Genomic DNA, 26,983 nt, shown 5'->3' on the forward strand with positions numbered 1-26,983 from the left:
GGCGGTATAGCTTCTTTCTCCCTTTCTGGCTGTCCTTTCAGTGACAAATACCCGGCCTTAGGGAGAGGACTTAAAATGCCACGAAACAGCTCTATATGATGAGTTTATTGGCGTATTGAGATGAGTTCATGGATCCTCTGTCGTACCTGAGGACAACTCATTGGATCAAATGATGTATCAGTGTTATGATTCAGTGGTCCAAATCTTGACGCCAACCCGATTGTTGGGACGATAAGTACCCCAGTACATATACTTATTGCATGTAAGGTGCCTAGATTAGTGAGTGTTGGTATGCCTATCACAGGGATTCTGGTTCGAACCGTGGGTTGACGAAGAGGTCAATTGATCTGTATTAACTTCTGCGTAAGGGTGGAAAAGGGAGGTTCTAACCGCAGGTTGGGCAGGCCGCGATTATCGTAAGTATGGCCCGTAAGTGGCCCCTGCGCGGGCCCCTTGCCGCGAGGTCGAATTGGACTTCCAATCCGACAGTGAGAGACGCGGTTTCAAGTTGTGATCACCAGGAAAAAGGCACCATCATGATTCAAAGTCTTCATAAGTGAAAGCTTCCATGTACTCAAATATATTAAATTTGGTTCTTATGCTCCGCGAGACAACACCGAGTATGGGCCCGAAATCTCCTTCTCGTGGATGAGTTGAGTCCGACTTGACGAACAAGCGATGACCCGTCCGTAGTACGTAAGCTAAGTACCTAACCTCAGCGCTCCCCTCTTGCCATTTTAAGCGTCTATGCTACTTCGGGCACCTTGCCCTCCTGCATCTAGGCTGTGATTCCCAGCCGTACTTTAGATGAGTTGTCTCGCCCATTTTCCACAATACACATACCCTGAGCTCTCTCGCAAGCGCAATATATCCTGACTTTGGGTATTGATTTCCTTTTCTTCGGCTTTGAAGTAATCAAACCGTCTTTAATTGCGAATGATGAGCCCCGCGACTATTGAGTGATTTGGTCAGTCTCAGATATGGCAGCACTTTGTTGAGTTAATGAGAGCACGTGAACTGATTCCATCAATGGGAGACTAGGCGCCACGACCTTTCGACTGCGAGCCAACGGCCTGGTCTTGTTTCTAGATACATGGCTGGAGAGACCCTCTGTGTTGCCAAAGCATCTTGATATCGATGATGTTACTGAAGCAGATTATATCTTCATATCTCACGCTCATTTCGATCAGTAGGTCCTTTAGACTCTTTCTGGAGCATGTTCTTGAAGACTAAACAGTACTCATAGCCTGCCTGGTGCGGATAAGATAGCAAAGAAGACCGGCGCTGTGGTTATCGCCAACGGCGAGGCGATTAAGCTTCTCCGAGATGCTGGCGTCAACGAATCTCAACTCTTCCCCGTCGCGGGTGGAGAGCGTATTCCATTATTCAGAAAGGACGACCGTGAGGCTGCGGTGGACGGCAAGATACCTATCGCTGATGGGCCGCCCGGAATGCCAGCTAGACCCAATCACTCTCGAGCTGTCATGTCTGTCCACGTTTGGCCCTCTCTACATGCTCTCATGCCGGGAAGTGGACATCACGATATTCCGGAGGAGATTGACACCGGTACAGTCTACAAAGGCGAGGCAACACCGTATACTTGCACTCTCGACATTACAATGGGGATGAGATACGGCCTCATGCGCATGAAAGACAACATGCCTCTCGAACAGATGGACAACGGAATGAAGTCCTTCGCAGAGTACATCAGCGACAGAAAGAACAATGTGTTCTCACACTACGATGGCGGTCAACTAGCCTACAACTTCCTTATCGGGTCCGGACAGACTGTTTTCTGGAACGGACACTTAGGTGGCTATGAGGGCATCATCAAGAGCATTCAGCCCACCCCAGACGTAGCAATTCTCACCATCGCGGGGCGAGCCAATCTGAATGGCCGACCTTACAATGGATCTGCTGCCCAGTTCGCGACGAACCAGATCCGGTGGCTATCTCAACCGAAGAAAGTGATCTGGGCTCTCCATGATGAGGGGTAAGTTTCACCTTTCGGAACAGGTGGGGGAAGCAGCATATGGAGTATGTACGTAAGTGACTGACATGTTTGGGCGACGGAATCATAGTGCGATCAAGCCGTATCGAGTAGACACCGCCGCCGCAACTGCCATGGTCCATGCTCAGACCTCATCGACAGTAGAAGAGCTTGAATTCGGACTCGCAAAACCGCTTTTCTGAACTACCCTGATGATGAAGGGTTGGACTCGGTAAGGCTTATCAGCAAGTCTTCAGGCGAAGAAGTCCATCTTGGTTCCGTTTGGCAACTTAACAAAAACGGGCCAACCATTGAGGTTTGATTTTGCTCTGTGGCATGTAACCTTATCCGAGCGACGCTTCAAAACGGAAAGCTGCGGGCACCGAACACCGAGCCAGTCGGAAGGCGGCCACGTACTCCTTCACGGACCCGTCTGGAGTTGGCACGACATCCGACGGTGGGGGAGGGGGACTTTCCTTAGCGGCATGAGACATCACAATGACTTCTCCTTTTCTCAGTGAACATGTAATCAAGTAGACAAGCCGTACTCAATGCCATATTAGTTTACCGAAACTCAACTCATGTGTAAGAGGTTTTACTCATAAGTTACTGACATCAAATTGCTAGAGGACCGGGCAAGAGGACGCTTACCTTGGAGTGCTTCAAGAGAAGTTAGTCCACGAAAAGGCCACCATTACAGCCTCCCAGTCTCTGTATGTTGAAACATTCTGGGATTGAAAATCAACTACTTCTCGTCATGGCTGCACCCTTCAAAGTAATTATCGCAGGTGGCGGTCTCGCTGGGTCACTCCTCGCAAACGGTCTCGTCAACCACGGCATTAACGTGACCGTCTACGAACGTGACGCTGAAGATGCCAAAAGAGAGGGATTCCAGATACGATTGGGCGATAGCGCTATGGCAGGTTTCAATGCCTGTCTGAAACCGACAGATATTGCTGCTATCAAGACGCAATTCAGTCAAATGTCTTCGACAGGTCTTACCGCACCGACTTTGATGAATACGAGATTCCAGACTGTGCTTGACTTGGGCAAACTTCCGTCTTATAGTGCGTCTTCCGCTATCAATCGCGTCGTGCTTCGGGATATTCTAGTTGCTCCCTTGAAGGAGAAGGGCATCATCCGATTCGGAAAAGCATTTGAGGGGTATGAAGTTTTCCAAGGCAACGATGGGCAGGAAAATGTGAGGGTTCATTTCGCCAACGGCACTACTGATATATGCGATATTCTTGTTGGAGCAGATGGCAGCGGATCGAGGGTAAGATTCTACAAGATTGGAGACATTCGTCCTAGAAACTTGGCTGATTTGCGGATGAGGGCATCTACAGATCAACAAGCAAGTGGGAGCTCGGAATATCGTGCCAATTGACAGCCATGCTATGATCCTCAGTAAAGGCCCTCTACCCGAGGATTGGACGGAGAAGCTGCCTAAACGTTTGACCGAAAGTCCACTCATGGTATTTGCAGGTGGTGTGTCCATGTTCTACGCGTGTACGTCAAATCTGATCGATTATAACGCCATGATACAAAAAGATACACGCCGAAAGCTGACATTCTAGCTCTTAGTGTTCCTACCCGCTGCGGACGAGGCGACTCAAAAAGCCGGAAATGGCACTAGATATAGCACAAGAGATGCCTCCTATTACTGGGGCATTTTGATTCCCAAAGAGAAAATGCCGAACGATGACTGGAATAAGGTGGAAGATCCCTTGGGGATATGTCTCGATGCAACCCGAGACTGGGCACCCGAATAGTGAGTCAATAGCATCTTCCTCAGTTACCTATCACTGACCCAGCATTGTGTAGTCGAACGATGTTGACGACAGGTTTCGACGGCAAGAGCAGAGACCTCGTTACTGTAGCACGCATGCGAGCAAGCAACAGACTTGCCAAAACGTTGCGGGACAATGTCAAACGAACAACTGGCGACGAGGGACACCCTCGAGTCTGGCTGATTGGGGACGCGATGCATGCAATGCAGCCTAATAGGTTCGTCGGACTCTCTGTTACAGATAAGCCATCCCGTTGTACTGACACAACGTGCCATGGTAGGGGGATGGGAGGCAATCAAGCTTTCCATGATTGCGCCGACGCACTATTACAAATACTCGCCATCAAAGAAAAGGCTGATTCTGGTGTCGAACCATCGACACAAGATATCAGTGTGGCATGCAGTCAGTATGAGAGTAGAGTGATCGACCGAGCGTTTCCATGGGTCCGCAAGAGCGGAGGAACCAGTGTGCCAGTGAGTTTACTACTTTTGCGCCAAGCGATCTGTTTGAGAGATTTGACTGATGATTGGTCAAGATGATTAATTTGGATGGATGGCTTGGGTCTCTAGTCTGGATGCTTGGCTCGTTTTTGGTGTCGGGATACATCTTTATGGCTCGAGTCTTGAAGTCTGGGGTGAGACAATGAGGGGGTCGTAAAAATCAGCTCGCAGCTACATGTGTGATTACTATAACATTGAAACACCGATCGAAGGTACTGCCTTGAAGCGATGGATCAGACGGTCGCGTTCGGACCCCAATCAGCTGCCAATAATCTCTCCCTTCATGCAGACAATATTGCCCTTTTCGATGAGCAAATCGTTCCTCTCTTCATTCTCCACAGCAGCTGTTCGAAGCGTGTACTTGTCACCGGCGTAGAGAGGAGACATTGCTCGATAGGTAACCTGCCGTGCTTCCCTGCCGTCCTTGCCGTGCACGTCTCTCCAATAATCCAGCATGTTAATCAGATTCAAAGGCCCATGAACCACAACCTCGGGATGGCGCTCGATATCCTTCGTCCAGGGCTCGTTGTAGTGGATCATATGACCATTGAAAGTCAAGGCAGAAAACCTGAAGAGGCCAACAGGTGACCATCGGAAGTGACGAACTATGCCTCCTTCTGCACTCGGTTGGTCGGTGATGGTAGAAGGTCCGAAAGCAGGTGGTCTTTCACTACGCGGTGGTGCTGTTTTTGCGGCCAGTGACACGTCAACTTCAGGCCGAAATATCCACGATCTGAGCTTCAATTAGCCTCGCTGCATTTGCATGGGAATGCAATGTTCAAGACTTACCTCTGGTCTTTGACGACTAGCCCATCATTCCCATAGAATTCCTTCTCGACATCTACCAAAACCATCTCATCTCCGCTTTTGCTTTTCTTCGGCGTCGCTCCGACAAGTCTCGTCCGCGCTTCAACTACCTCGCCAACCTTGAGAGAGGTTCCCTCAACAAATTGCATCTTCCCTCCAGCCCACATCCGCCGCGTAAACGGCGCCGGCGCGTTGAAAGTCTTATCCGTGCCGTCCATTCCGAGCTCGCTCTCGACGCCAGTGGGAGTGAAGTAAACGAGATGGTAGCCTGGGGGCAGGGGCGTGCCTTGAGCGGGTGCTTCTGAAGAGACATCTACGCCAGGGTGCAGCTCTTTCCGGTTAAGGGTCAAGCTGAGTCGTTGAAGTTGGTTCGAGTCGAGTAATTGCTTGCGAACGACATCTTTGCCAGCAAATGTATCGAGTAGCTTAGCGGCTGCGTCTGTTGCATTGGTCGCAATGGATCTCTTTGAGCGAGCGGTGCATTGACGAAAGGCCGGCCGTATTTGATGAACTAGGGATACCATTGTGGAGGTGAACGATTCAGACTTGGGCAATCCTTGGTGTGTACGATAGACCACTCAGGCCTTGGAGCTTTGGTTCGTTCGGTGTTCTCACATGTGTCTTTCATCAAGAACTCTGAGATCGAAGTATTGGATCAGCCTGGTAATTGAGAGCCCCTCGGGATGTCAAGGCCGATGCAATCGCTGATCAGAGGAACCTCAAGCCGTCTTTACTTCGCCGCATGAGGAATGGTCTGCGTAGGGTCGGTCTGTGGGGTAGCGGAGCCGCCCGGCTATATGCTTTCGGTTTCTTGAGATTCGACTGAAAAAGCCGAGCAGCTACTGTGCTCGGCAGAAGAAACCGAAATGATGCTGAGTGAGAATTTAGCCTCCCGTTCCACGGTGACTGATGCCGGGCTTAGAGGAATCTTTTTCAACTTGTGAGTACTTCCCATGCCGTCAGAGGCCTCGGACTTCACACAGTGGCGGTAAGACACCTTCTCGTCTTTACAGACAACGCTGCAGGAAATTCAGGCCCTCTACCTGCATCGGACCGTTCGCGTAAAGTTGGGGATCTAGGAATAGCCCGAGATCTTCTAGGGCATCTTCGCCTTCCCAATTTGTGCGCATGAGGCTGAAGTATTGATCTTCCATCGCGTCGGGTCTAGCTTGCTGAAGAGCATCTTGTAGTAGAGTCACCGGGGGGCTTGTGCCTGCGTCGTCGTTGAACGGCTCGAGGCCCGTGATGGAGCTGGATAGTGCACTGGACGGTGCAGATTCAGTGCTGTCGCCATTGAGTCTCTTCGCTATTGATTCGTCGAGGTATTGCAGGAAGAGGTCAAGCACATTGTTGTTGATACGCCAGTACTTTTGAATTTCTTTGAGGCCAAGAAGACACATCTGGGCTCTATGTTCGGCTAATCGGCGACTGATGCCATCCGCAGACTTGATATCAATTGCATGTATGCAAAAAGCGGCAAAGAGGCTAGTAAGTCTAGAAGAGTCAGTCGCGGCATCAGATTTTCCGTAGCGTTGGGGTTCTCACAGGTGCATCTGGCCGTATTGCAATGTCTTTTGTGCGAGCATGTCTTCGGCGATGCGACTGATGCGACAAGCGGCGGCGAGAGCTGCGCTCTTATCCTCCTGGTCTCTGTTCCGCAGCCATCCGTTTCGGTGCACAAGGATACGGAGATGGCTGAGTTAGACACATGTTAACCATTGTCATAGAACGACACATATTCAGTACAACACTTAAAAGACTGGGCTCAACTCACTTGTAGGCAAGGTGGATTAAGCAGGTCAAGACTGAAGACTGCCCATCATCAGGGCCTCTACGCATCTCATCTGGTAGGCTTTGCTTCCAATCCTCGAGCTGCTGCTTCAATTCACGAACTTCCGTCGGTGCTGGTGGTCCCCGACCAGGCGCAAAGTGGGTGTCCATGATTCTCCCGACTATAGACGGGTTAGTCAAACTGGTAACCAGACTTGGTTTCGGCATGAAGAAGTGAGACTCACGAAGACGAGCGATGTCAATCATCTTGACAGCATAATGAATGTGCTCCGATTCTGGTGCACCGAACCCAGTTGCTCGCTGTTCGTCAGCATCATCCTCCAGATCAGTCGAAGTCAGCGGCTCAATGTCACAATCCTCATCACGGATTCGACAAGGTAGTCCCAGTGACACAGCCGCTTGCCGTTCGCGGACCTGTCATATGTGAGTAACGAGCTACAGGACGCACGGCGAGATAAGAAGTCATGATGAAACAGGGATCAGAGACTTACGTAGATTGACCACCAGACTCTGCGTCTCATCCGAGCGAAATGGGGATCCTTCGTGATGAATCGAGTTCTGTGCACATGTTCAGTCAAGCCCCTGGGAAAAGTCAACAGAACTCAGAAGGACTTACGAGCGATGAAGGCCATGGGTCTGCGCGAGCGTTAACACGGCCCCTAGCCAGTACCTCACATCTCTCCAATCCGCCGGTCCACCCCTCCAGAAGCTGCATAGAAACAGTGACTGAATAAGAGTAAACTCATCTTTCTCCCAGTTGGCATGAAACAAAACACGCGCGCGAGAGTATGTCAGATTTTTGGCCTCAGACCGATCTTTGAACCCCATGCCAAGAATCGTTGCCTCGTCGCAGTACGTCGAACCGATGAAAAGCATTGCTTGCAACAAGAGCGGCGAAATATCCATCGTCACGAGGCGCCTGGAGATATCGGCGCGATCAAGAATGGGAAAGCAAGGGTGAAACCAGGTGAAGTAAGCATGTAAAGCTGGAAGACAGCTCTGCATGTCGGGGAAGGTGAGGGCTCCCTCATCCCGAAGATATCGCTCTGTCGCAGAGCTCATGGAAGGCACACTGGCAGGTGAAGTTGCCAGGCCATGAGATTGTGGCGTCTGCGGCACTGGAAAGGTGAGACGACCCTTCAACAGCCCATCACTAGTCGCAGCCTCATTGCCGGGTCCTGATGCTCCAGGAACAAGAGTGATGAAATTCGACTCTCCAAAGAACCGGCTGCCGCCCGTAGTTCCAGAGGAATGACACGAAGCAGGTGTATCAGCGTGAAAAGGGGTTTGCGATATTCCAGAGGAGCTCGGAAGTCCATGCGACGGAGACACAGTACTCATCGAAGCAAGCGTCGCGGCGACATCAGCGGTGAGCGCGGACGACGCGGCCGGGGCAGCGGGCTCTGGGGTCGCCGATGCGGCTGCTTCCGTCTGCTTCTGCCTCTTAGACTTCCGTAAATACCTAGACCGGCCAGGTCAGTATTTGCCGACTCGGAGATATCGGTGTTGAGAAGGACAGGAGAGACTCACCGGCCTCTTCGCGACGGGATCACTTCGCAAGTCGCCTGCGCTGTCTCGCAGTTTGAACAAGGGTGGCGCTCGGTGACGTTGCAGCGGATGCGTCGCGAGTTGCACTCCCTACACGCGTGCTTCGCGCGCGGTTTCTTCAAACCCTCTGTCGGCATTGTGGGCGTTGACACTTGGCATGTCGCAGTAAATACTATGAGCAGAACATTAGGAGTTCTTCCAGACGTCCCTCGAATACCAGGAACCAAGGCGCAGATAGGTGGTGCTCTGGGCTTGCGACGGGAACAACATGGATAATATCCTTGCGCAACCAGCCTCTCCGTACAGTGCCGGTTCAATTGCACTGTTGTTTCCATGAGCAACGCTTTGACGTCTCGGCTTCTTCTTCCGTGGACCTCCTCACCGAATGGGTCTCCTTGACCGATGTCTCCGACGTTGACCGAGCCCACCGAGAACCAGGAGGACTACAGCTAAGACGGAAAAGCGACGGTGAATGATTGTGTAATTGATCAATACGTCTTTGATCCCTAGTACCTACTAGAAACTAGTGCTCGAATTAGATAACAAGTCTTTCAGTAAATCTAGCGCATGAACTTGAGGTTCTGAGAAAGGAGAAACGCCCTTCTACAGTATTATGCAGAATTGCAGATCGCGCTCCCTCAGTGCCTCCCTTGTAGTGGGTAAAGATTCTATCATTTCGTGTACTTATACTATGTTCTACTCTAATAGCTGCGAGGAAGTTGCAAGACTTTCTCGCTAATGTACGATAAAATCATCTCGCGAGATACAGGCGCAATCCTTGGGACAAAGATCTCGCGTAGATATCTCTCGACATCGTACTCTGCGGCATAGCCCATGCCTCCGTGTGTAAGCACCGCCCTTTCGCATGCTGTGAAAGCTGCTTCGGCAGCCATGTACTTTGCGCTATTGGCTGCAACTCCAACCTGGTCTTGGCGGATAGAAGAATCCTCCTTACTCGCATCGTATAGCCGAGCAGCATGATATGTCGCAAGCTTCGCCGCCTCTAACTTCATGTATGCGTCCGCCAGGGGATGCGCAATGGCCTGATTCTGCCCAATTGGCCTCTTGAATACAACGCGATCACGCGCGTACTCTGAGGCTTTTGTGAGCGCTGCGTAGCCTAAACCGAGAGCCTCGCCGGCGAGAAGACACCTTTCGGCGTTCATTCCGTGGAGTATGATCTTGAAACCCTGGCCTTCTTGACCAATGAGTGAGTTTGCGGGGATGTGATAATTGTCAAAGAATACTTCGTTAGCATCGACGGCGCGGCCGCCCATCTTCTTGATCTTTCGCATGTCTAGGCCGGGTTGTGACTTGTCAATGTCGATGCAGAACAGCGATAGACCCTCGCTCGGCTTCTTGCAGTCCTCGTAGGCCTTCGTTCGCGCAAGAAGAATCATCTTGGATGCTACTTGAGCGCATGTAATCCAGATTTTCTGGCCGGTGACGAGGTACGATCCATCGGTCTGCTTCTTTGCTGTTGTGGCCAGGCGCAAAGTATCGAGGCCAGAATTGGGCTCTGTGACACCGAAACACGTGCGCCACTCCCCGGAAATGATCTTGGGGATCGTACTCTCGAGCTGCTCCTGAGTTCCGAACTTGGCCAATGGCTGTGTAGCATAGACGTTGGCGTGAATGGACTGCGCACCAGCCATGCCGGCACCTGATTCGGTGATGGTCTGCATCATCATTGTCGCTTCAGAGATGCCTAGGCCAGAGCCGCCGAGGGACTCAGGCAAGGCAATACCAAGCCAGCCGTCCTTTGCGAGAGCAGCGTGGAACTCTTTGGGGTCTTGCTCGTTCTGGTCGTGTTCTTGCCAATAGGTATTGGGAAACTCTGAGCAAACTTGGCTGACTGCCTCTCGAACAGTCAATTGATTCTCGGTAAACCCCGTTGTTTCCATGATCCTCCTTGATGAAGATGTTGAAAATGCTGCTAAGCCATGTCTCAAGGTTATCGGTGCCCGGCGAAGGCACCCCGCGGTCTTGGTGGCTGGTTGCGCAATGCGCCAAAGATTTCGTGACAAAGAGGCGGACATAGGGTTGATTGACGAAGATCAAGTGGGAGACTGTCGAGCTCTGTGTGATTGAAAAGAGCACATACGATCAGCGCTCAAGGTATTATTATCTTCTCGTCCAGGCCGATTCATAGCTATCGAAACATGAAGGCAACTAAAGGTCAGCTCAGGTCCGGCAAATAGACCCGAAGCCCGGCTACTGTGTTCCAGGCTAGCTAGCAAATGACGACACCAGGAAATGATCGACGCTTGGGCTGGGGTTGCATAAAGCCGACTTGGTTCGAAGAAACCGACGCTGCATGCACCAGCGCTACGTACGCTTTGACTACCCCATGATTTGCTTGCGCACCCCCAAGAATTCGAGCCGAGGCCAGTATGGAGTGATGATTGCGTTCATGCCGTCGTATGGAAGTGCTAAAAAGCCGTTGAGTCTCCATACTATGTTACGATTGATACTTCGAGATTGAAGCCAAGATTCTACCACCGGCAATCTCACTAGATCATCAGAAACTTTAATCGCCGATTTCCACATCCACGTTTCTCTCTCGTTTACCCTTGTCTACCATGTCTTCACCCCGGGCTGTTTTCTCGGTACTAGCCTCTCGATTCGCGAACGGCACTACGTTGTCAAGGCCATTCACAACACCAAAGCAGAGTTCACGATGTCTCAATCACATATCTTCACAGACACCCTCCACACGCACTGGATTGCAGCATCGACCTATGGCGACTTCGTCATCTCCTAAACTGAAGAGAGACCCACTGCCTTTGGAGGGTGTCACCGTCGTCAGCCTTGAACATGCCATTGCTGCGCCATTCTGCACCCGTCAACTGGCGGACATGGGTGCCCGAGTCATCAAAATCGAGCGACCCGGAGTCGGCGATTTCGCCAGGGCCTATGACACTCGCGTCAACGGTATGGCTTCCCACTTTGTCTGGGCGAACCGCTCAAAGGAGAGTTTGGCTTTAGACCTGAAGAAACCAAAAGACTTTGAGGTGCTGAAGAAGCTCCTTGCCAAATCAGACGTCTTGGTTCAAAACCTGGCACCTGGCGCCACTGAAAGATTAGGCCTTGGTTACAACACCTTGAAAGATACCCATCCGTCTCTAATTGTCTGTGATATCTCAGGATACGGTTCGGATGGGCCGTACAGAGACAAGAAAGCCTACGATCTTCTCGTGCAGAGCGAAGCGGGCTTCCTCTCCGTCACAGGGAACACTCCGCATCCAGCGAAAGCAGGCATCTCGATTGCCGACATCTCTGCCGGCATGTATGCCTACTCCAACATTCTCGCCGCAGTGATCAAGCGTGGTAAGACGGGCAAAGGCTCTCGGATAGATATTTCCATGCTCGAAAGCATGGTCGAGTGGATGAACTTCCCACTGTACTACACTTACAACGGGGCTCCCGGTCTCGCTCGGTCTGGAGCAGCTCACGCCTCCATATATCCCTACGGTCCTTTTGAGACTGGCGGCGGCGGTTCTGTCATGCTAGGGGTGCAGAATGAGAGGGAATGGGCCAATCTTTGCCGGACTGTTCTCGGCGATGAAGCGCTGGCCAAAGACCCGCGGTTCGTGAGCAACACGCTTCGCGTCAAGAACCGAGATGAGCTGAAGGAAATCGTTTCTCAGCAATTTGCGAAGTTCTCGGCTGAAGAGGTTCTCCAAAAGCTGGATTCTGCGTCTATTGCTAATGCCAACGTTAATGACATGCAAGGCGTATGGGAACACCCACAATTGCGAGCGAGAGGCCGGTGGACAAATATCGAGACACCAGGCGGCACAATTCCTGCACTGATCCCCCCGGGTTTTGCTTCGGTAGAGGCGTCAAGAATGGATAGAGTACCTGAGCTGGGCGAGCATAATGAGGCCATTTTCGAGGAACTAGGGGTTAAGCCATGAATGCCTTGAAAAGTTCCTGCGAATATCAATAGTCCTACTTTACTATTACCTGAATAATGTCTCGCTGTTAAATTTTGACCGAAAACTCTTCATGACCATCGTACCCCAAGTAACTTGAGTTGACCTATGTTTTATTCCGGCAAAAAAACTTGCCATCCCTCGAGGTCTACCCATTTTACCCATAGTGTCCTGTTGACTTGCGGTTTCCCTATTGTGGCCATCAACTGCCGTCCACAACGTTGCGAGGTGCCGGGCAATGCTCCCCAGCTGGATCCTGATAAGCAAGCCCCCGGACCTATAGCGGTCCTCTTAGTGCCATTACGTAGAAGTCACTTCGGTTTCTCAACCTTTCGAGATGGCTACTCAAATGCCTGACCTGGCTTTCCCCGCACATCAACCCCACGGGGCGATGACGAAGTGCTCATCCGTCGGATAAGCTTTGTGGGGGAGTTTAGCGTCTCTAGTAGTAGTCGGGTGTGTGAGTGAGAGCGCCTTGGGTTCTTTGGGATAATTGTCTCAACCTGTTGTTGATGTTGCTCCCGGAGCTGGTCTGTAAAGCGCCATGTCTGGATAGCTCAACCTGCTTTTCTGAACACATCATCTTGAAAACTTTGTTTGACCCGACGTTGCTCAACAGACTTAATTTTGTCTTCGGCCTGGATTGGAAGCCCAAGATGTTTATCAAGTCTAAGGAAAGTGGGAAAACCGCTGAACATGGTCCGGAGACGCATGATGCCTTCGAGGATAGCAAGCCCGAAGAGAGCCATGTCGAGAGCATCCGTCATTCCCAAGTCCACTACGAAATAGATCCTACTTTAAGCAAACGTCTCGATCGCAAGTTTGACGTCCACATCATTCCTTGGCTCTTCGGCATTTGGTATGATTCTAGCCTGGATTGAAACCCATACTGATATACTGGTGTGAGAAACTGACTGGTTTTACCCAGGCTTTTCGCGTTCATCGATAGAAGCAATATTGGGAATGCTAAGATCGACGGCCTCCTGGAAGACCTCGATATGGTCACTGGCACGAAGTTCAATGTTGCATTGTTGGTGTTCTACATTCCGTACATCCTCGTCGATGTTCCGAGCAACTGGATCGTGAAAAAAGTCCGAGCCGGCGTCTATCTGCCAACTCTCATTACTTGCTGGGGCATCGTAAGCACGTTTCTTGGTTTCACAAAATCTTTCGCAGGTCTTGTGATCTGTCGATTGCTCCTTGGACTCTTTGAGGGCGGTCTACTCGGAGGTATCGTTGTATACCTGGCAATGTTCTATCGTCGACATCAGATGCTGTATCGCATCGGCCTATTTTACTGCGCAGCACCCTTATCTGGCGCTTTTGGAGGGCTGCTAGCCACAGGTTTAGCAACGATACGACACGGTGGCTATAACCGGTGGCCTTGGATCTTCTTTGGTAAGTCTCATCGCAACCACATCCGACCTGGCAGCGAAGCAGAAATCTAACGCCCGATAGTGGAGGGTGTAATTACAACAGTCTTCGGTGTAACCTGCTTCTTCTTCATGCCAAGTACGCCGGCGGATGCGAAGTTTCTCACGACGGATGAACGTACACAGGCCATGAGAAGATTAAGAGAAGACTCGCATGGCGCTACTGCTGTCGAAGACGTTAATGATGAGCACTTCAGCTGGCACTGGGTGAGAATGGCGTTGCTCGCGCCGCAGACATATTTCTGCACTCTGGCATGGATATTTCTTCTCATTCCCCTTTACGTATGTTCGATTTCCTTATAGCCATTGTACTTCAAGAAGTATTTCATTGATTGACGTGTATCATTCAACTGACAGAGCTTCTCGCTTTTCTTACCGTCGATCATCCAGGGCCTCGGATATCGCAGCACCACTCAGATCCAGCTTCTTACCGTCCCACCCAACATCGCTGCTTTTTTTGTCGTGCTTGCCACATCTGCTCTTTCGGACAAAATTAAGACACGAGGCCTCATCATGGCTGTTGGAAGCATGGTAGCTTTGTGCGGGTACGTCATGATTCTTGCTTCGAAGTCAAGCAACGTCCGCTATGGGGGTACCTTTCTCATTGCGACGGGAGTATTCCCAGGAAGTGCGATGATCATGGTGAGTCACAAAGCTCTCCAGGACTTGATTGAACACGCTGATGACGAAGCAAGGGCTGGCTGTCAAATAATTTGGCACCTCACTATGTTCGTGCGACTGGAGTCGGCTTATTGATTGGCTTAGCAAACACGTCTGCCTTCCCAGCTACATTCATTTATCTGCAGAAGGATGCGTAAGTCAACTACAGTGAGACTTCGTCATTTGAATAAGGCTTGAACTAAAGAGTGTCTTAGTCCAGATTATGTTTTGGGCCACTCGGTCTGCGTAGGGTCTTTAGTTCTTTGCTGCGCCACCGTCTGTCTGCAGATGCTCTACTGTCGATGGGAAAACTCGAAACGGGAGCAAGGAGATCGAGATGAGCGACTGCACGGGAATAGGGTTCACCTTCTTGGACATCAACACCCTGCTTATCGGTACACCTTGTAAGCTTCAAACTGCTAGTATTGGTTCAGGCCATGGTAAGTGCTCAAAGTATCATGCTACTACCTGTTGCTGTCTCATGAAAGGGGCAAGAATCTCGAAGGCCTGGAACTAGGTCTTGATGCGATTGAGTATACATGATCGTTCAATTCCTCCTTAGGTTCAAAATTCGATCCTCATTATTGCAAATGATCTAGTGCTTTGCTGGTACGCTGAGATACGTTCCTAAATCTACGAATTGCCTCTAGATCGTCAACAAGGTAAGATGAGAAAACAAAATTGGCGTTAATTCGACTGGTAGTTTTCGGTAAATATTTGCATTCCCGTGTCGACTGGCTACTCTCGTGCAAGCAATCCGGCAACGATTCGCGGGAAACTCTCCAAGATAGATCCCTTCTCTGCTTTCCATCCAAGCTTGGTCATTCTTGACGCCTCGATGCGCATGTTGATGCCGTACATGATGGCAATGTGCATAGCCCAAGTATCGGGCGGGGGCGGCGGAGCATCGGGATCGTAGTCGCTGCCAGCGATACTGGCCCTCGCTGCCTCAGCCACGCTGACTGACTTGATCTCGGTGCTCTCAATGACCTTCTGATCCTTGAGTACAGGGGCAAGGTGCTTCATGAACTCTCCGAATGAGATATTCTCACTCGTGCCAAAGTAGTACGCCTCTGGACCCCAGATGGCGAAGGGTTCAGAGTCGGAGGTGCCATCAATGGCCTTTCCGATAAGGATCATAAACATCTTTGCGAGATCCCAAACGTGGATCCAAGCGTGGGTGTTTTCTCCTTCAGCGATCTGCCAGCCGGACTTGAAAGCACGTGCGGTGAGTAGGAGGGCAGGCGTCGTGATCGGGGTCGGGTGCTCAAGGGAAGGGCTCATGCCCCCAACGAATCCAGGCGACATGATGGCCACATTGACGTCTGTGGCCGCATCGCGCACAATCTTATCAGTGACAGCGTGTGTGTGAGCTTCGCCCTTGAACGCGCAGATGTCCCCAATGTCACCGATGTCATCCCATCGACGGGCGTCTTTGGAGCCGGCGGGCTCATCCCAAATGAGAGAAGCTCCCGATGTGTGAATATAGTAAGGCTCAGTGCCTTTGGCTGCGCCACGCGCTTTCAGACCGGTCAGAATCGCCTTAATTCCATCGTCGTGTGTAATGTCTGGGGCGGTGTTGATGACGATGTCGGCCGCCTGACTGCACTTTTCGAGAATATCAAAGTTGCCGGCGTCGCCGATGACGGTCTCGATCTGTGGGTAAGCCTCAACAAGGCGCGCAGCTTTTGTCTCGTCTCGGACCAGGACTTTCACATTCGCATCCGCATGTTTTTGGAGGAGCTGATCCAGCACAGCACCGCCGATATGACCAGTGCCGCCAACGCTATGATAGATTATAAATGAGCCGTACTGACCACACGAAAACTCAGCCTTGATGGCTTTCACTCACAAGAAGATAGGCACCATTGCGGTAACGTCTGGACCTGTCATGCTAGGGGCGCTGAGCTGTGTTGATGTCCAAAACACCAGGAGATTTTATTCCCACAGAGCAACGAGAAGCCCCTCATTGATAATGATAATCCTCTTACCATTGCGTACCAGCAGACTCCACTAGTGGACATCCTGTGGAGCGCCATGCATCGACAGGTCACGAAATATTGAAATGGTGGTCACATCCGGTGAATTCTGCCACGTTGACGTGAAGAGTACCGAAAATGGAATGCTCCTGTCTTGGCTGGTAACTCAAAGCACCTGTATTAAACACTTTTGTTGCCGATCTTCAGACCTCTTGAAGATGAATGAAATTGGTTCTGGCTCAAACTTCGACTTTTACCAGGAAGTCCTGCTGCTGATGCTACGTTACAGTCGCTGGACCCCGAGCGTCAACATTTTGCGACATGTTCAGCCATGAGCATCTCTACCGGAAACCCGTCCGTGTCTCGAGTCTCTACGTAGATCATTACCAGACGATTCTTTAGCATTGGTAAACATCTATCGCTTGAAGGAACCGAGAATATGGCCAGCCTGGCCCCCAATTGATTGTCGAGGGTCATTTGTCGAGGGTCATTTGCCTCCATCTTTCTCCACTACAACACCAATCATCTCCAGAGTGAGGTTGACATGGGTCCCATTTGATACAGGCCCTTCAAACACTAGTAGAAGAGGGGGAAAGGGTGGATCAATCGACCAAACGGGACTCCGAGAGAGCATGGATTTGTGTCCATTCACAGCTAATCTACAGAAATTGGCCCGTTGACACAGTTCACCCATGACATCAAGCTACTTGTCCACAAAATCGGGTCCGTTCATCAGCCCGGGTTATTCACAGTCACGGATGGCTCGGATGGTTCGACCAAACGGCAAAGGCTGCCGGCGCTGTTGCTGGGTATCGGAGAGTTGCTTACGGTAGGTGGTACGAATACCTACCCATTTCCGAAGGGGCTTGCAGAACTCGGCAAGCTCAATAAATCTACGAATGTTTAAGGCTGATACTACTGACCAACTGAGTGGATCGAGATACTCATTTAGCAGAACACCTTGATTCAGTAAAGGGACATGGAGACAGTATGAAGGCAGACATGCCTCCCAGTAGGCAAAGCATCAAGTTGCGTGATCATTCTATTTGTTCTTCTTCGTGTTTCCGTTCCGAAGCGTGCAAGCAAACTTATTCGTGAGAAGCAGTAACTTCGACTTGCTTCTTCAACCAGATCTATCAAGCAAGCAGAGTGGGGTGTTCTGCGAGATTAGACCAGAACTCCATCTCAAAATCCCAAAGCTGGTGATTAGAATAAGGCTCCCAAACTTCCAGAGTAGTAACGTTTGTCGTTTGAACTTGTTCCGCAGATGGTCTTGTAGCGAGCAAAGAGTCAAGCATTGTCTGGATTGTCCCAGTTGCTCGGGTAAATAATGCGAAATTCGGTTCGCCGGCCTGAATCCAAGCTCCGGTCCTAGTCTCGGCAACCAAGACACTGAGGTCTTGGATCATCTTGGACCTCGAGTGCAGAAAAACATCTGAAGCAGCATTTTCCTTCAATAATGCTAGTGAAATTACTCCCGCGGCGGGGAGTCCGTATTGCGCAACTTTCCAGATGAGGCATGTCCCGGAGTTTACTAGCTGATCGCGTAGTAGAATGACCTCAACCACAATGGAAAGCATTTCTATCGCAACCTTCAATAGTTCGTCGTTGGGCTCGGAGATAGGCTGTTGTGAAACGAGCCCCAGAAGGAACAGGTTGTGCAGATAGTCTAGCCTGATATGGGCCAAGAAGTCTCTTCCAAAAGGGCTTTGTTGACACTCTCGGAGGCTCGAACCGAGCCTGAAATGACCTGGCAAATTTTGCCACAGTGCTTCAACCTTTTCGCGGAACTCCCTAGTAAGATCAGTATCACCGAGTCATTTATGACTTATTTTTGAAAGCAAACCTGATGTTTTTCGTGACATCCGTCATATTCTTTCTCCTCAAAAGTTGAAGCACCTCTTCCTTCAGAAGTGCAAATCGCGCAACACATCGTGTATCGGCGTTGTAATTAATGGGCTCAAGATGTGCCACTCTCACGTCAACTTCGTCTTCAATCCATCCATTGTGCACTTTGGGTATTTGGAATTGGCAGTAGTCCTTCACTATTCGCGGAGGTCGTCCAAGAAACACTGCTAAGCCCTTATCGGCTGTGTAAATTCGACAAAAGCAAGCCTTTCGCAGCTCAATGATAAAAGAAGGGAGGTTCGGATTACACCTCTCGATCTTCTCGTGGTAGCCTAGTGCGAAGAGCGAACTTGCAAGATCTCCAATTCGTCTCCATGAATGGTAGCCTGGGTGTGAGCAAGGTCAGCAGCAGTCTTCGGCGGTTCAATCCGCGAACTTACTCTGATCACCATCTAGATGTGAATGAACGATGAAGTTTTCATATTGGAGGATCAACTGTAGATCATTAAGACAATCGAGGGATAGGCTTGTCTCCAGGCAATAGTCACCGATGTAAGTTAATGCCTGCATCAGTCTTCGCCGCTGCTCATTTGTTGTATAAAGGGGGGGAAGTAGGGAGTGTCATAAGCCGCCCTGGCTGCAGCGACAAAGAAGATACCCAACGTCTCCCACCTCAAACTGGACCCGACCATCTGGGCCAGGAAGTCTTGCCGCGTTGAATGAGAACTCAAGGCAAAAGGCCGCAGTGTGTTGGTCAACAGAGTTGCCACATAGCCAGCGCTTGTGATTCCAGAGCTGGAGCCACCACTCTCTCCAGAAATATCAGTCGTCGGAGTAAGGACTTCTCTCCAATGTTCCAAGGACCATAAGCACTCAATGACGATAGGTCCAGCCAAAGGCAAGTTCACTCCCCTTTCGAGCCAAGAACGCACTAGAGGTGTGACTTTGGAGATGTCCATCTTCTCCAGACGCGACAGCGCATGCATCGCCTTATCCATGACAACCTGGTTGCCAACTAGATCTATTGGCGATGCTAAACTGGGCTGTGGAGTCAGGTCTGCATCAGAAGGAGGCCTAAAACCATCGCCGGAGAAGACATGGTTGAAGATGGTAGAGTGGCTTGAGACCCCGAGGAAGCCAGGGTTGGGATAGCGATATGGCTGCGTCGATGCTGTCGGTGTTCCTGTACTGGGTGACGGGGCATCAGCTGGAGACTGAGGTGTCGAGGAGGTCACCGTTGCAATGGTCTCTGTCGGCCCAACTGACATGAGGCTTCTGGAAGTAAGTGCGGGTCAGTCACCAACATCACCATTATATAATCGTTATTGCAGACTCACTCCGTCTCTTGGACTTGCGTTCTCGTTACTCTTCTCCGAAAGGGTCTAGATCTGTAAACGCAATGACTCCGCTGCCCACGGCCAGTGCACCGTGTGCAGGCAGGTCTTTCGTGACCGCATGCTAGTTTCGAACGCCGACAGGGCTCGCACGCAGCAAGTCTCACGTTCATCTTGCTCTTCATATTCGACTCATATGTACCATCATAAGATAAAATGGAGGCTGTGTGTTGCTTGTGGTGAAATGAATCCATCGGTTCAGCTCGGAGAGAAGTCTTTCGGCGAGCTGTGGTCTCCTTTGACTCCGACGATACTGTGGTTGAGTGTTCTTGATTGAGTTTGACACTCCGGACCCCACATCACTCCGATATCACGCCGTAGTCCCATTTCTCTTTTGTCCCCCCCACCGTCCTAGACTCTTAGGGCGCTCTTGACAGGAACATTCCCGATAAGGAGCAGCAGGTTGCGCCGATTAGTTCATAGAGAGCGAGGAAAGGCGCGAATGTCATTACAGCTATCCACAAGTGAGACATCAATCGGTGCCAATCGTTGCTGAAATCTAGGTTGTGACTCCATTAAATTTGCTCCTATCTCTATTTGACCCTCTCTCCGACGGCCCGGACGTGAGTCGAGCGCCATTGGAATTTTTTAAACGCATATTAGCAAAGCATTGAAGGCCGTTATATAAGTAATTAGTTTGGGTATCTCAACATCCACGGGTCCTTCAAGCTCACTGGGTTTAACATCATCGTAACTCGGTTCCGGCATCTTCACATACATAATCATGGGCGAATACATCAACTCCGACCATGCCTCCATCCCGGACACTGTCACCGATGCCGTGTTGAAGCCGGCTCGGCGCACGGTCCCGGCCAGCAAATGGGGCGTCGCAGCTCAATGTACCACCGAAGACTTCAAGACCAGAACTGACAAGCTTAAGCCACTAGCCAAGGATTGGAGCCGTGAGTGCTTTATTCTAGTTCAGAATCTGTGACAGTAACAGCGAAGAGCTTTTGCGACAGAGCTAACCTTGCCATACTTGCCAGACCGTTTGACTCGCGAATCGACAACGAGAGCAGGATCTTCGCTAAAGGCGGCTTTCAAACACCTACAGAACCCGGATGTTATCTCTCTTGGCGGCGGTATTCCACTCAGCGAATTCCTTCCTTTCGAGACACTCTCGTTCACGCCATCATTCGTTCCAAGCAGCTCAAGGTCGAAGTCTGCATCAGACTCCTCCGTTGATGATGCATGCTTTCGATCGACCAAAACAGACCTTTTCGACGGCCGAAGCGTGTTCGATATCTCTGTAGCGTTGAACTACGGTCAAGGTAGCGGGTCTCCGCAGCTTCTACGATGGATCATTGAACACACCGAGATGGTCCACAACCCTCCTTATGCAGATTGGGGATGCACTATGACCGTTGGCAACACTTCGGCGCTAGACATGGCCCTTCGCATGCTCGCCAAACCTGGTGACTATGTGCTATCAGAAAAATTTACGTACTCGACGGCAGTCGAAACTGCAAAGCCGATGGATGTCAAATTCCTTGGTGTCGACATGGACGGAGAAGGCTTGTTGCCAGAGAGCCTCCTCCAAGTCTTGGATACATGGAATCCAGCGGAGCACGACAACGCAGCGAAGCCATTCCTGTTATACCTTGTTCCAACCGGTCACAACCCGACCGGCGCAACTCAAAGCCTCCAGCGTCGCAAAGACATCTACCGGGTGGCGCAGCAGCACGATTTAGTTATTTTGGAAGACGACCCCTACTACTGGCTCCAGATGGACGCCTACAGCCCGTCCGCGGCGCCGGCAACACCTTCCACTACCCCTCATTCGCCAGCAGACTTACTCAAGACAATCGTTCCAACATATCTCAGCATAGACACCGACGGGCGTGTCATGCGCATGGACTCTTTCAGCAAAGTCGTCAGCCCTGGGTCCCGAATTGGTTGGATTACTGCTCCGCAAGCCGTCGTGGAGCGATACAAAACACATGCAGATGTATCGACACAAGGACCCAGTGGTTTCAGCCAACTCGCATTCTTCAAGCTTCTAGATGAGTTCTGGGGCCACGCCGGGTTCCTTGAGTGGATGCTACATATCCGTAGAGAGTATACCGAGCGTCGAGATTTCATGGTGCGAGTTTGCGAACAGCACTTGCCCCGGGAAATCGTTTCATGGGAGCCGGCACGAGCGGGCATGTTTGTGAGTTGACTTCTTTGCTTGCGCGAATGATGTTCTTTTTCTAAACCCTTACAGCAATGGCTACGCGTAGACTGGCAAAAACACCCCGATGCCTCGACGAAGTCTCCGAGTAATATTGAGGAGGAGATATGGCAAGAGGCACTGGCTCAAGGCGCTCTCATTGCTCGGGGTAGTTGGTTCAATGCCAACAAGGACATTCCACTAAATGAGATTTTCTTCAGGACCACATTCGCTGCCGCGCCCCTGGGTCAAATAGAGGAGGCAGTCAAACGGTTCGGAGCAGCGTTGAGGGAAAGCTTCCAAATATGACGAGTTGATTTAGGTCTTGAATTTCGCAGAACTAAAGAAATTCGGAGAAAAAGTAGGCGGAGAACAATAATGAATGTGAAAGTGAAGCTTCTTGAGTAAGAGAACTATGAAGGTGTATATCTGTGCTCATTCAAGTCTCTCAAAGATACGCTTGGTTCCTGATTTAAACGAAAGACCTCTAGGTAAAAGGTGAGATTGACCGATGACTATTGCTGCGGCACATGGTCCTCGATGGGAATGGCCTCACAAGCGAATTGGCCTCAGTGGGGACACTGGTGACATCGGACTCAGCCAATCAAATCTTACCCTGGGTTGACAGGGGGCTTAGGCTTGCAACTGCTTTACCACCCAATCGATACTTATGTAACCTCTTAGCTGAATGAGAAAGTTGAATGGATTCACCTTTGTACTCGATATGTCCTGAATATATTCGCTTCTAAGTTTACATATCCAAGGTTTCTCGGAAGCCTTGTACTAAGGCAAAATTTCCTCGACAACACCACCACCAGAAGATCAAACTGCCAGAAACCGCTCCGATGGCTCAAGAGGACCAAGGACGACGCCTTGCCCCCATGGACTGCACCATAGACTCAACACGCCTCTTGGACTTACCCTTGGAATGCCTTGACCAGATCTTCGCAGACGTCGTTGCGTATGATGAGGAGAGCGAGTTCAATCTGAGAGATGCAACTCGTCTTCTACGTGTCTCGAGTGAGTGTCCTCCCTTCACGGCCAATGAATTTACGCCTTCAAAATCAACCAATTTCTTTCAGCAGGGCTGATTAAACGTCAGAGCTATTCGAGGTCATCGTCATGAGAGCCATTCATATAACCAAACTTCTTCACAAGATGAGGCACAATCCAGAAGTCGTCATTCTTGCCCAGCAAGGCCACTCACACATGGTCTCACCCCAGTGCCGCGTGCAACATCGCGGTGATGCAAGCTTCTTCCTGGCAAAGTACCTCATCATCCAATCATATCGTCACTTACCATGGCACACAAGCCTAGCTACAGTGATCAACGCCATCACTGATAGGACAATGCTAGATGATGGCTTGAATCTCGACAGCGAAGAACGGTACAGACGCATCCATCATCTTTGCAAACAAGCCGTCCATCTTCCAGATCCAGTCAAACATTATGGAGTTTGGGACCTCTTCAGTGATCATTTTCAAAAGCTACTTTTCCCTTCGGAGACGGATCCCGTCGTCACAAATGAGCCATTCGAAGACCTTGTATTCCTTGCCAAACTCTATCTGCAATCAGAAGACGCGGAGAGGCTTGTACTATCTCAAATCCTGAAGAAAGGTCCCATATCACTATCGTCTATTGGGATGGCAAAGTCTCGGGATAGACAATACGCTGCTTCTTCGCTTGTGGGATCAGTCATGGAAGCTGCGATCAGGAGTGGCAATTCGAACCTTTCTGTCCTTCTGATCAACTACGAGATCAATACCTCACGAGAAAAGTTAACGAAGACGGTCCGAGGAAAGAAAATAGAGGGCGTCAGCTTTTACGATATTCACTTCTGGAGGCTAGCCATGGCTTTTGACGACCTGGAGACTATGAGTGCTCTTTTGGATGCCGCAGACCGAAGAGTACCAAGCAAGGCTTTGGGTCAAATTCTTCTAGAAGCTGTGTGCGCGCCACAGCTAGAAATACTCCAACTGCTAGTGGATAACCAAATCCCTCTTGGCAAGAAAAAAATTACTTTCAATACTTATTACGGCAGTAACAGGAGAGATGACAGGTTGAAACAGGCCATTGACACGTGTCTCGAGGAGGCCGTCAACCATGGGTATTCTATGGTGTTCAACGTACTCGCACACACGCCTTACGCTCTAGCAAGAGACTTTTACCGACGTAGTTGGAAAATGAAATGGGGGTTTGACCCTTCGATTCAGTCGACTTCAGATTACTGCCGCCCCGCTAGGTCACTTATTGAGGTCGCTGCTAGTCGCGGAGATGAGGTAACCATCCGTGAGTTGCTCTCCAAAGGACATGGCCTTTATGGACTTAGGGACAACGCAAAACCTCACCATCGGTTGAACCCATACCACCGCCTAAGCCACCTCCGTGGTCTCATGCCAATGATCGCCGCTGCGAAGAGCCGGCATGTCGGCACCGCACTTGCTCTGATCAGGGGACACTTCAAGTGTGATGCAGTAAGGTGGCTCTTGATCATCGGAACGGTCCTGGAAAGCAGAGACCAACAGCAGCCCCACAGGAGACATGTCAACTCGAAGCCATCCTCTACGTCAAAGATTGATGCAGACGATGAAGATCGGCGGGTCCAGCGTGACAGAGATGTCAAATTCTGGCAGGAGTTGATCGACGCAGGGGCTCTGAATCTGCAACATTCTGCCAAAGGATGCGAATGTTCCGAAACACCTATGGCAATGGCGGCAACCCATCCCACCCGTATGCAACTTCCCTCTCGCCTAATTTTTCTTGGCATCTGCTGTTAGTGAATGAGTGAGCCTACCACCAAATTACTAACAGCCGAAAACTCTTCACCTCCCCTTGCCGGAGCCCGCATCCGCGATGGCCTCACAGCCGCCGTCGGGCACCGGACTGATGTCGGCCGACCAAGCCGACCCCGAACCAGGCTCCGGGACACCTCCGGAGCCGAACCCCACCTCAAGAGCTAAGCGACGCCGCGACGCCGAGGCACAGCCGACCCGGCCCAGCCTAACGGGAAGCCAGCTTGATGCCACCACCGACGCCCCTACCTCGGCCGAGGGGCCCGCAGCCTCTACCGCATCTGCTCCGAGCGGATCTGCCACAGGGTCCGTCTTGACAGCCCTTGCAGAAGAAGCTAGACAGTACGAGGCACGGAAAGACGTCTTTCTGACCATTGCACGGTCCGTCGACAGCGTTGTCGCCAGCTTTGACGGTTCTAGAAAGCAGATCGCGAAAGAAGCCACTGCCTATGTCATTCAAACCCTCAAGAGACTGATCAATCACGAGACAAGCCCAATAGCGGCCCGGAGTTGGGCGGCTGTCGTCGCACCGATGGCGGGCAACACCACTGCGGCGACCCGGAGCGGCCAGAGCTGCCAGAGCTCTGCCCGCCCGAAGGCCACACTCCCCGCCGAGGATCAGCCGCAGGCGCAGCCGAAGGAGGACCTCCGCATCTTTGCCCGCGTCCCGGAAGAAAGCTTAGCGGCCGCTCGGAAGATCGCACCGTTCGCCGTACGACAGATCGTCTGTAAGGCCGTTGGCCTGGGGCTAGCGGACCTTCCCCACGTCTACCATATCAGCACAGGTTACTCTCTGAAGCCGCGAAACAAGCAAATACAGGAAAGACTACTTACAAGTAAGGCAAAGCTGGCGGAATGCCTCGGCGCCCACCAAGTCGAGACGCCTATCAAGTGGCACACATACGTTGTGCCGCGATGCCCAACAAAACTACACAGCATTGGCGGGGACGTCCTGGACCCAGCCACACTCGTTGAAGATGAGGTCTTCGCACAGACAGGACAGAAGCCTGTCCTTGCTCGACCGTCCCGCCTTGGGCCCAACCCAGTCACGAACGAAATATCTTGGCTCATATCATTCACATCAGAGGTCACGCCCTTCAGGCTCTTCAACCAAAGCGGCAGATCTCTGCCCATCAAAAAACGAAGGACGCTCATCCGACATGACCCCGGCTGCCAGGGCTACCACGCCAACCGGTTCTGCGGACGACGACCGACTTGCAGCAACTGCGGAAGACCTTCCGACTCACACGAAACGGGACCTTGCATGGCCAGGCCCCAGTGTCCCAACTGCTGCGGCCCCTTCCAAGCCGGCCACACAGACTGCCCAGCGAGGCCCTCGGTCGTAAACGGCGTCGTCTCCCTTCCCGGTCGAAAGGAGCGGGCTCGGATCCGGAAGGCCGGCCAGAAAGCATCGGACACTCTGTACAAGGCTACTCGATCCGACAGTAGCCAGGAGGCGGCAGGCGTCCCTACCTCCACCAGCCAGAACCAGCAACCCGGCGCCAAGCGCGCGCGCACGAGAACGCCCTCCGCAAGCTCGATCGTTTGCCTCGGTGACGGAAGCACTGACAGCAGCAGCATGGATGAAGACGAGGCGGACGAAGGCGAAGGCGAAGACTCCCCCGACAACACCTCCATCGACCGTCCCGTGCTACCCATGCCAAGCAGGAGCCAACGGGCAGCACAGAAGCCAAACTACAACGTCGCGAATGCCTACACCCACCTCGAACTCGACTCGGAGACGTAAGCCGAGAGCGGCGACCCCACGGATGCTACGCGTTGCGCAGGGCAACGTCGGAAAGATCTCCCCGGCGCACACGGCTTTCCTGCAGCTCTGCTGGGAGGCTCAGATAGATGTGGTCCTCGTCCAGGAACCCTGGACGGGCTGGAAGGACGGAAACGTGCAACTGAACACGCACCCGGGTTTCGACTCTTTCGTCCCGGTCGACTTCTGGGACAGCGAAGGAACCAGACCAAGAGTATTGACCTACACACGCAAAGGGATAGGGATGACGGTGGAGCAGCAGAGGCCTGTCCACACGAGAGACGTACTGTGGCTGGTGGTCGACAAAACGACGACTATCGTCAACGTGTACAGACAACCCCGCGACCCCCACAGCCGCACAACAGGGATACTGCTAGAACTCAAACCCCCGGAGCGAGCTTTGATCGCGGGTGACTTCAACGCGCATCACTACTCTTGGGAGCCCGGGACGAGGAACGGGAACCGGGGAGATGACATTGCAGGCTGGGCAGACGGCCACAATCTCTCTCTTATCAGCGAAGTTGGGGTGGCAACCCAGGATTGCGGACATGTCCTGGACCTGGCTTTCTCTAATATCCCTTTTGCGCACGCGCAA

At 51.5% G+C, this 26,983-nt stretch overlaps 10 protein-coding genes across 10 annotated transcripts; 5 read left to right on the forward strand and 5 right to left on the reverse strand.

The window, feature by feature from the left end:
* Positions 1 to 422: 422 nt before the first annotated feature.
* Positions 423 to 2,458, forward strand: BDZ83DRAFT_734774 (uncharacterized protein; the record flags this gene model as incomplete). The annotated part of the gene is made up of 4 exons (XM_060512955.1): positions 423 to 429; positions 1,042 to 1,189; positions 1,247 to 1,993; positions 2,082 to 2,458. The coding sequence occupies 4 exons, from the start codon at positions 423 to 425 to the stop codon at positions 2,191 to 2,193; spliced, it is 1,014 nt and encodes a 337-aa protein (XP_060359620.1). The 3' UTR covers positions 2,194 to 2,458.
* A 289-nt stretch (positions 2,459 to 2,747) lies between these two features.
* BDZ83DRAFT_589610 (uncharacterized protein) lies at positions 2,748 to 4,319 on the forward strand (the record flags this gene model as incomplete). Its single annotated transcript, XM_060506250.1, has 5 exons — positions 2,748 to 3,266; positions 3,337 to 3,499; positions 3,575 to 3,761; positions 3,815 to 3,997; positions 4,061 to 4,319. 5 exons carry the CDS (start codon positions 2,748 to 2,750, stop codon positions 4,317 to 4,319), a joined length of 1,311 nt encoding a protein of 436 aa, XP_060359621.1.
* A 219-nt stretch (positions 4,320 to 4,538) lies between these two features.
* BDZ83DRAFT_589574 (uncharacterized protein) lies at positions 4,539 to 5,611 on the reverse strand (the record flags this gene model as incomplete). The annotated part of the gene is made up of 2 exons (XM_060506245.1): positions 4,539 to 5,013; positions 5,070 to 5,611. 2 exons carry the CDS (start codon positions 5,609 to 5,611, stop codon positions 4,539 to 4,541), a joined length of 1,017 nt encoding a protein of 338 aa, XP_060359622.1.
* A 1,246-nt stretch (positions 5,612 to 6,857) lies between these two features.
* On the reverse strand, positions 6,858 to 8,563 carry BDZ83DRAFT_589577 (fungal-specific transcription factor domain-containing protein; the record flags this gene model as incomplete). Its single annotated transcript, XM_060506246.1, has 5 exons — positions 6,858 to 7,039; positions 7,103 to 7,292; positions 7,370 to 7,436; positions 7,495 to 8,340; positions 8,409 to 8,563. 5 exons carry the CDS (start codon positions 8,561 to 8,563, stop codon positions 6,858 to 6,860), a joined length of 1,440 nt encoding a protein of 479 aa, XP_060359623.1.
* Positions 8,564 to 9,081: 518 nt separating this feature from the next.
* Positions 9,082 to 10,579, reverse strand: BDZ83DRAFT_637908 (acyl-CoA dehydrogenase domain-containing protein). Its single transcript, XM_060509335.1, has one exon. It carries the CDS (start codon positions 10,463 to 10,465, stop codon positions 9,128 to 9,130), a length of 1,338 nt encoding a protein of 445 aa, XP_060359624.1. The 5' UTR covers positions 10,466 to 10,579; the 3' UTR covers positions 9,082 to 9,127.
* A 219-nt stretch (positions 10,580 to 10,798) lies between these two features.
* BDZ83DRAFT_637909 (CoA-transferase family III) lies at positions 10,799 to 12,381 on the forward strand. Its single transcript, XM_060509336.1, has one exon. The coding sequence runs from the start codon at positions 11,009 to 11,011 to the stop codon at positions 12,344 to 12,346; it is 1,338 nt and encodes a 445-aa protein (XP_060359625.1). The 5' UTR covers positions 10,799 to 11,008; the 3' UTR covers positions 12,347 to 12,381.
* Positions 12,382 to 13,020: 639 nt separating this feature from the next.
* BDZ83DRAFT_723500 (major facilitator superfamily domain-containing protein) lies at positions 13,021 to 14,865 on the forward strand (the record flags this gene model as incomplete). Its single annotated transcript, XM_060512566.1, has 7 exons — positions 13,021 to 13,063; positions 13,139 to 13,223; positions 13,293 to 13,762; positions 13,823 to 14,079; positions 14,155 to 14,439; positions 14,493 to 14,611; positions 14,673 to 14,865. 7 exons carry the CDS (start codon positions 13,021 to 13,023, stop codon positions 14,863 to 14,865), a joined length of 1,452 nt encoding a protein of 483 aa, XP_060359626.1.
* A 330-nt stretch (positions 14,866 to 15,195) lies between these two features.
* On the reverse strand, positions 15,196 to 16,326 carry BDZ83DRAFT_756878 (uncharacterized protein; the record flags this gene model as incomplete). Its single annotated transcript, XM_060514815.1, has 2 exons — positions 15,196 to 16,243; positions 16,310 to 16,326. 2 exons carry the CDS (start codon positions 16,324 to 16,326, stop codon positions 15,196 to 15,198), a joined length of 1,065 nt encoding a protein of 354 aa, XP_060359627.1.
* Positions 16,327 to 17,453: 1,127 nt separating this feature from the next.
* BDZ83DRAFT_637911 (uncharacterized protein) lies at positions 17,454 to 19,948 on the reverse strand. The gene is made up of 5 exons (XM_060509337.1): positions 19,622 to 19,948; positions 18,932 to 19,559; positions 18,725 to 18,866; positions 18,283 to 18,670; positions 17,454 to 18,230 (listed from the first exon to the last, which is right to left on the reverse strand). The coding sequence occupies exons 1-5, from the start codon at positions 19,870 to 19,872 to the stop codon at positions 17,573 to 17,575; spliced, it is 2,067 nt and encodes a 688-aa protein (XP_060359628.1). The 5' UTR covers positions 19,873 to 19,948; the 3' UTR covers positions 17,454 to 17,572.
* Positions 19,949 to 20,148: 200 nt separating this feature from the next.
* Positions 20,149 to 22,254, forward strand: BDZ83DRAFT_637914 (pyridoxal phosphate-dependent transferase). Its single transcript, XM_060509338.1, has 3 exons — positions 20,149 to 20,580; positions 20,665 to 21,830; positions 21,885 to 22,254. Exons 1-3 carry the CDS (start codon positions 20,403 to 20,405, stop codon positions 22,137 to 22,139), a joined length of 1,599 nt encoding a protein of 532 aa, XP_060359629.1. The 5' UTR covers positions 20,149 to 20,402; the 3' UTR covers positions 22,140 to 22,254.
* The last annotated feature ends 4,729 nt before the right edge of the window (positions 22,255 to 26,983 follow it).

The sequence above is a fragment of the Colletotrichum acutatum genome, assembly GCF_030867785.1.
Source record: "Colletotrichum acutatum strain CBS 112980 chromosome Unknown BDZ83scaffold_141, whole genome shotgun sequence".
NCBI classification, from domain to species: domain Eukaryota; kingdom Fungi; phylum Ascomycota; class Sordariomycetes; order Glomerellales; family Glomerellaceae; genus Colletotrichum; species Colletotrichum acutatum.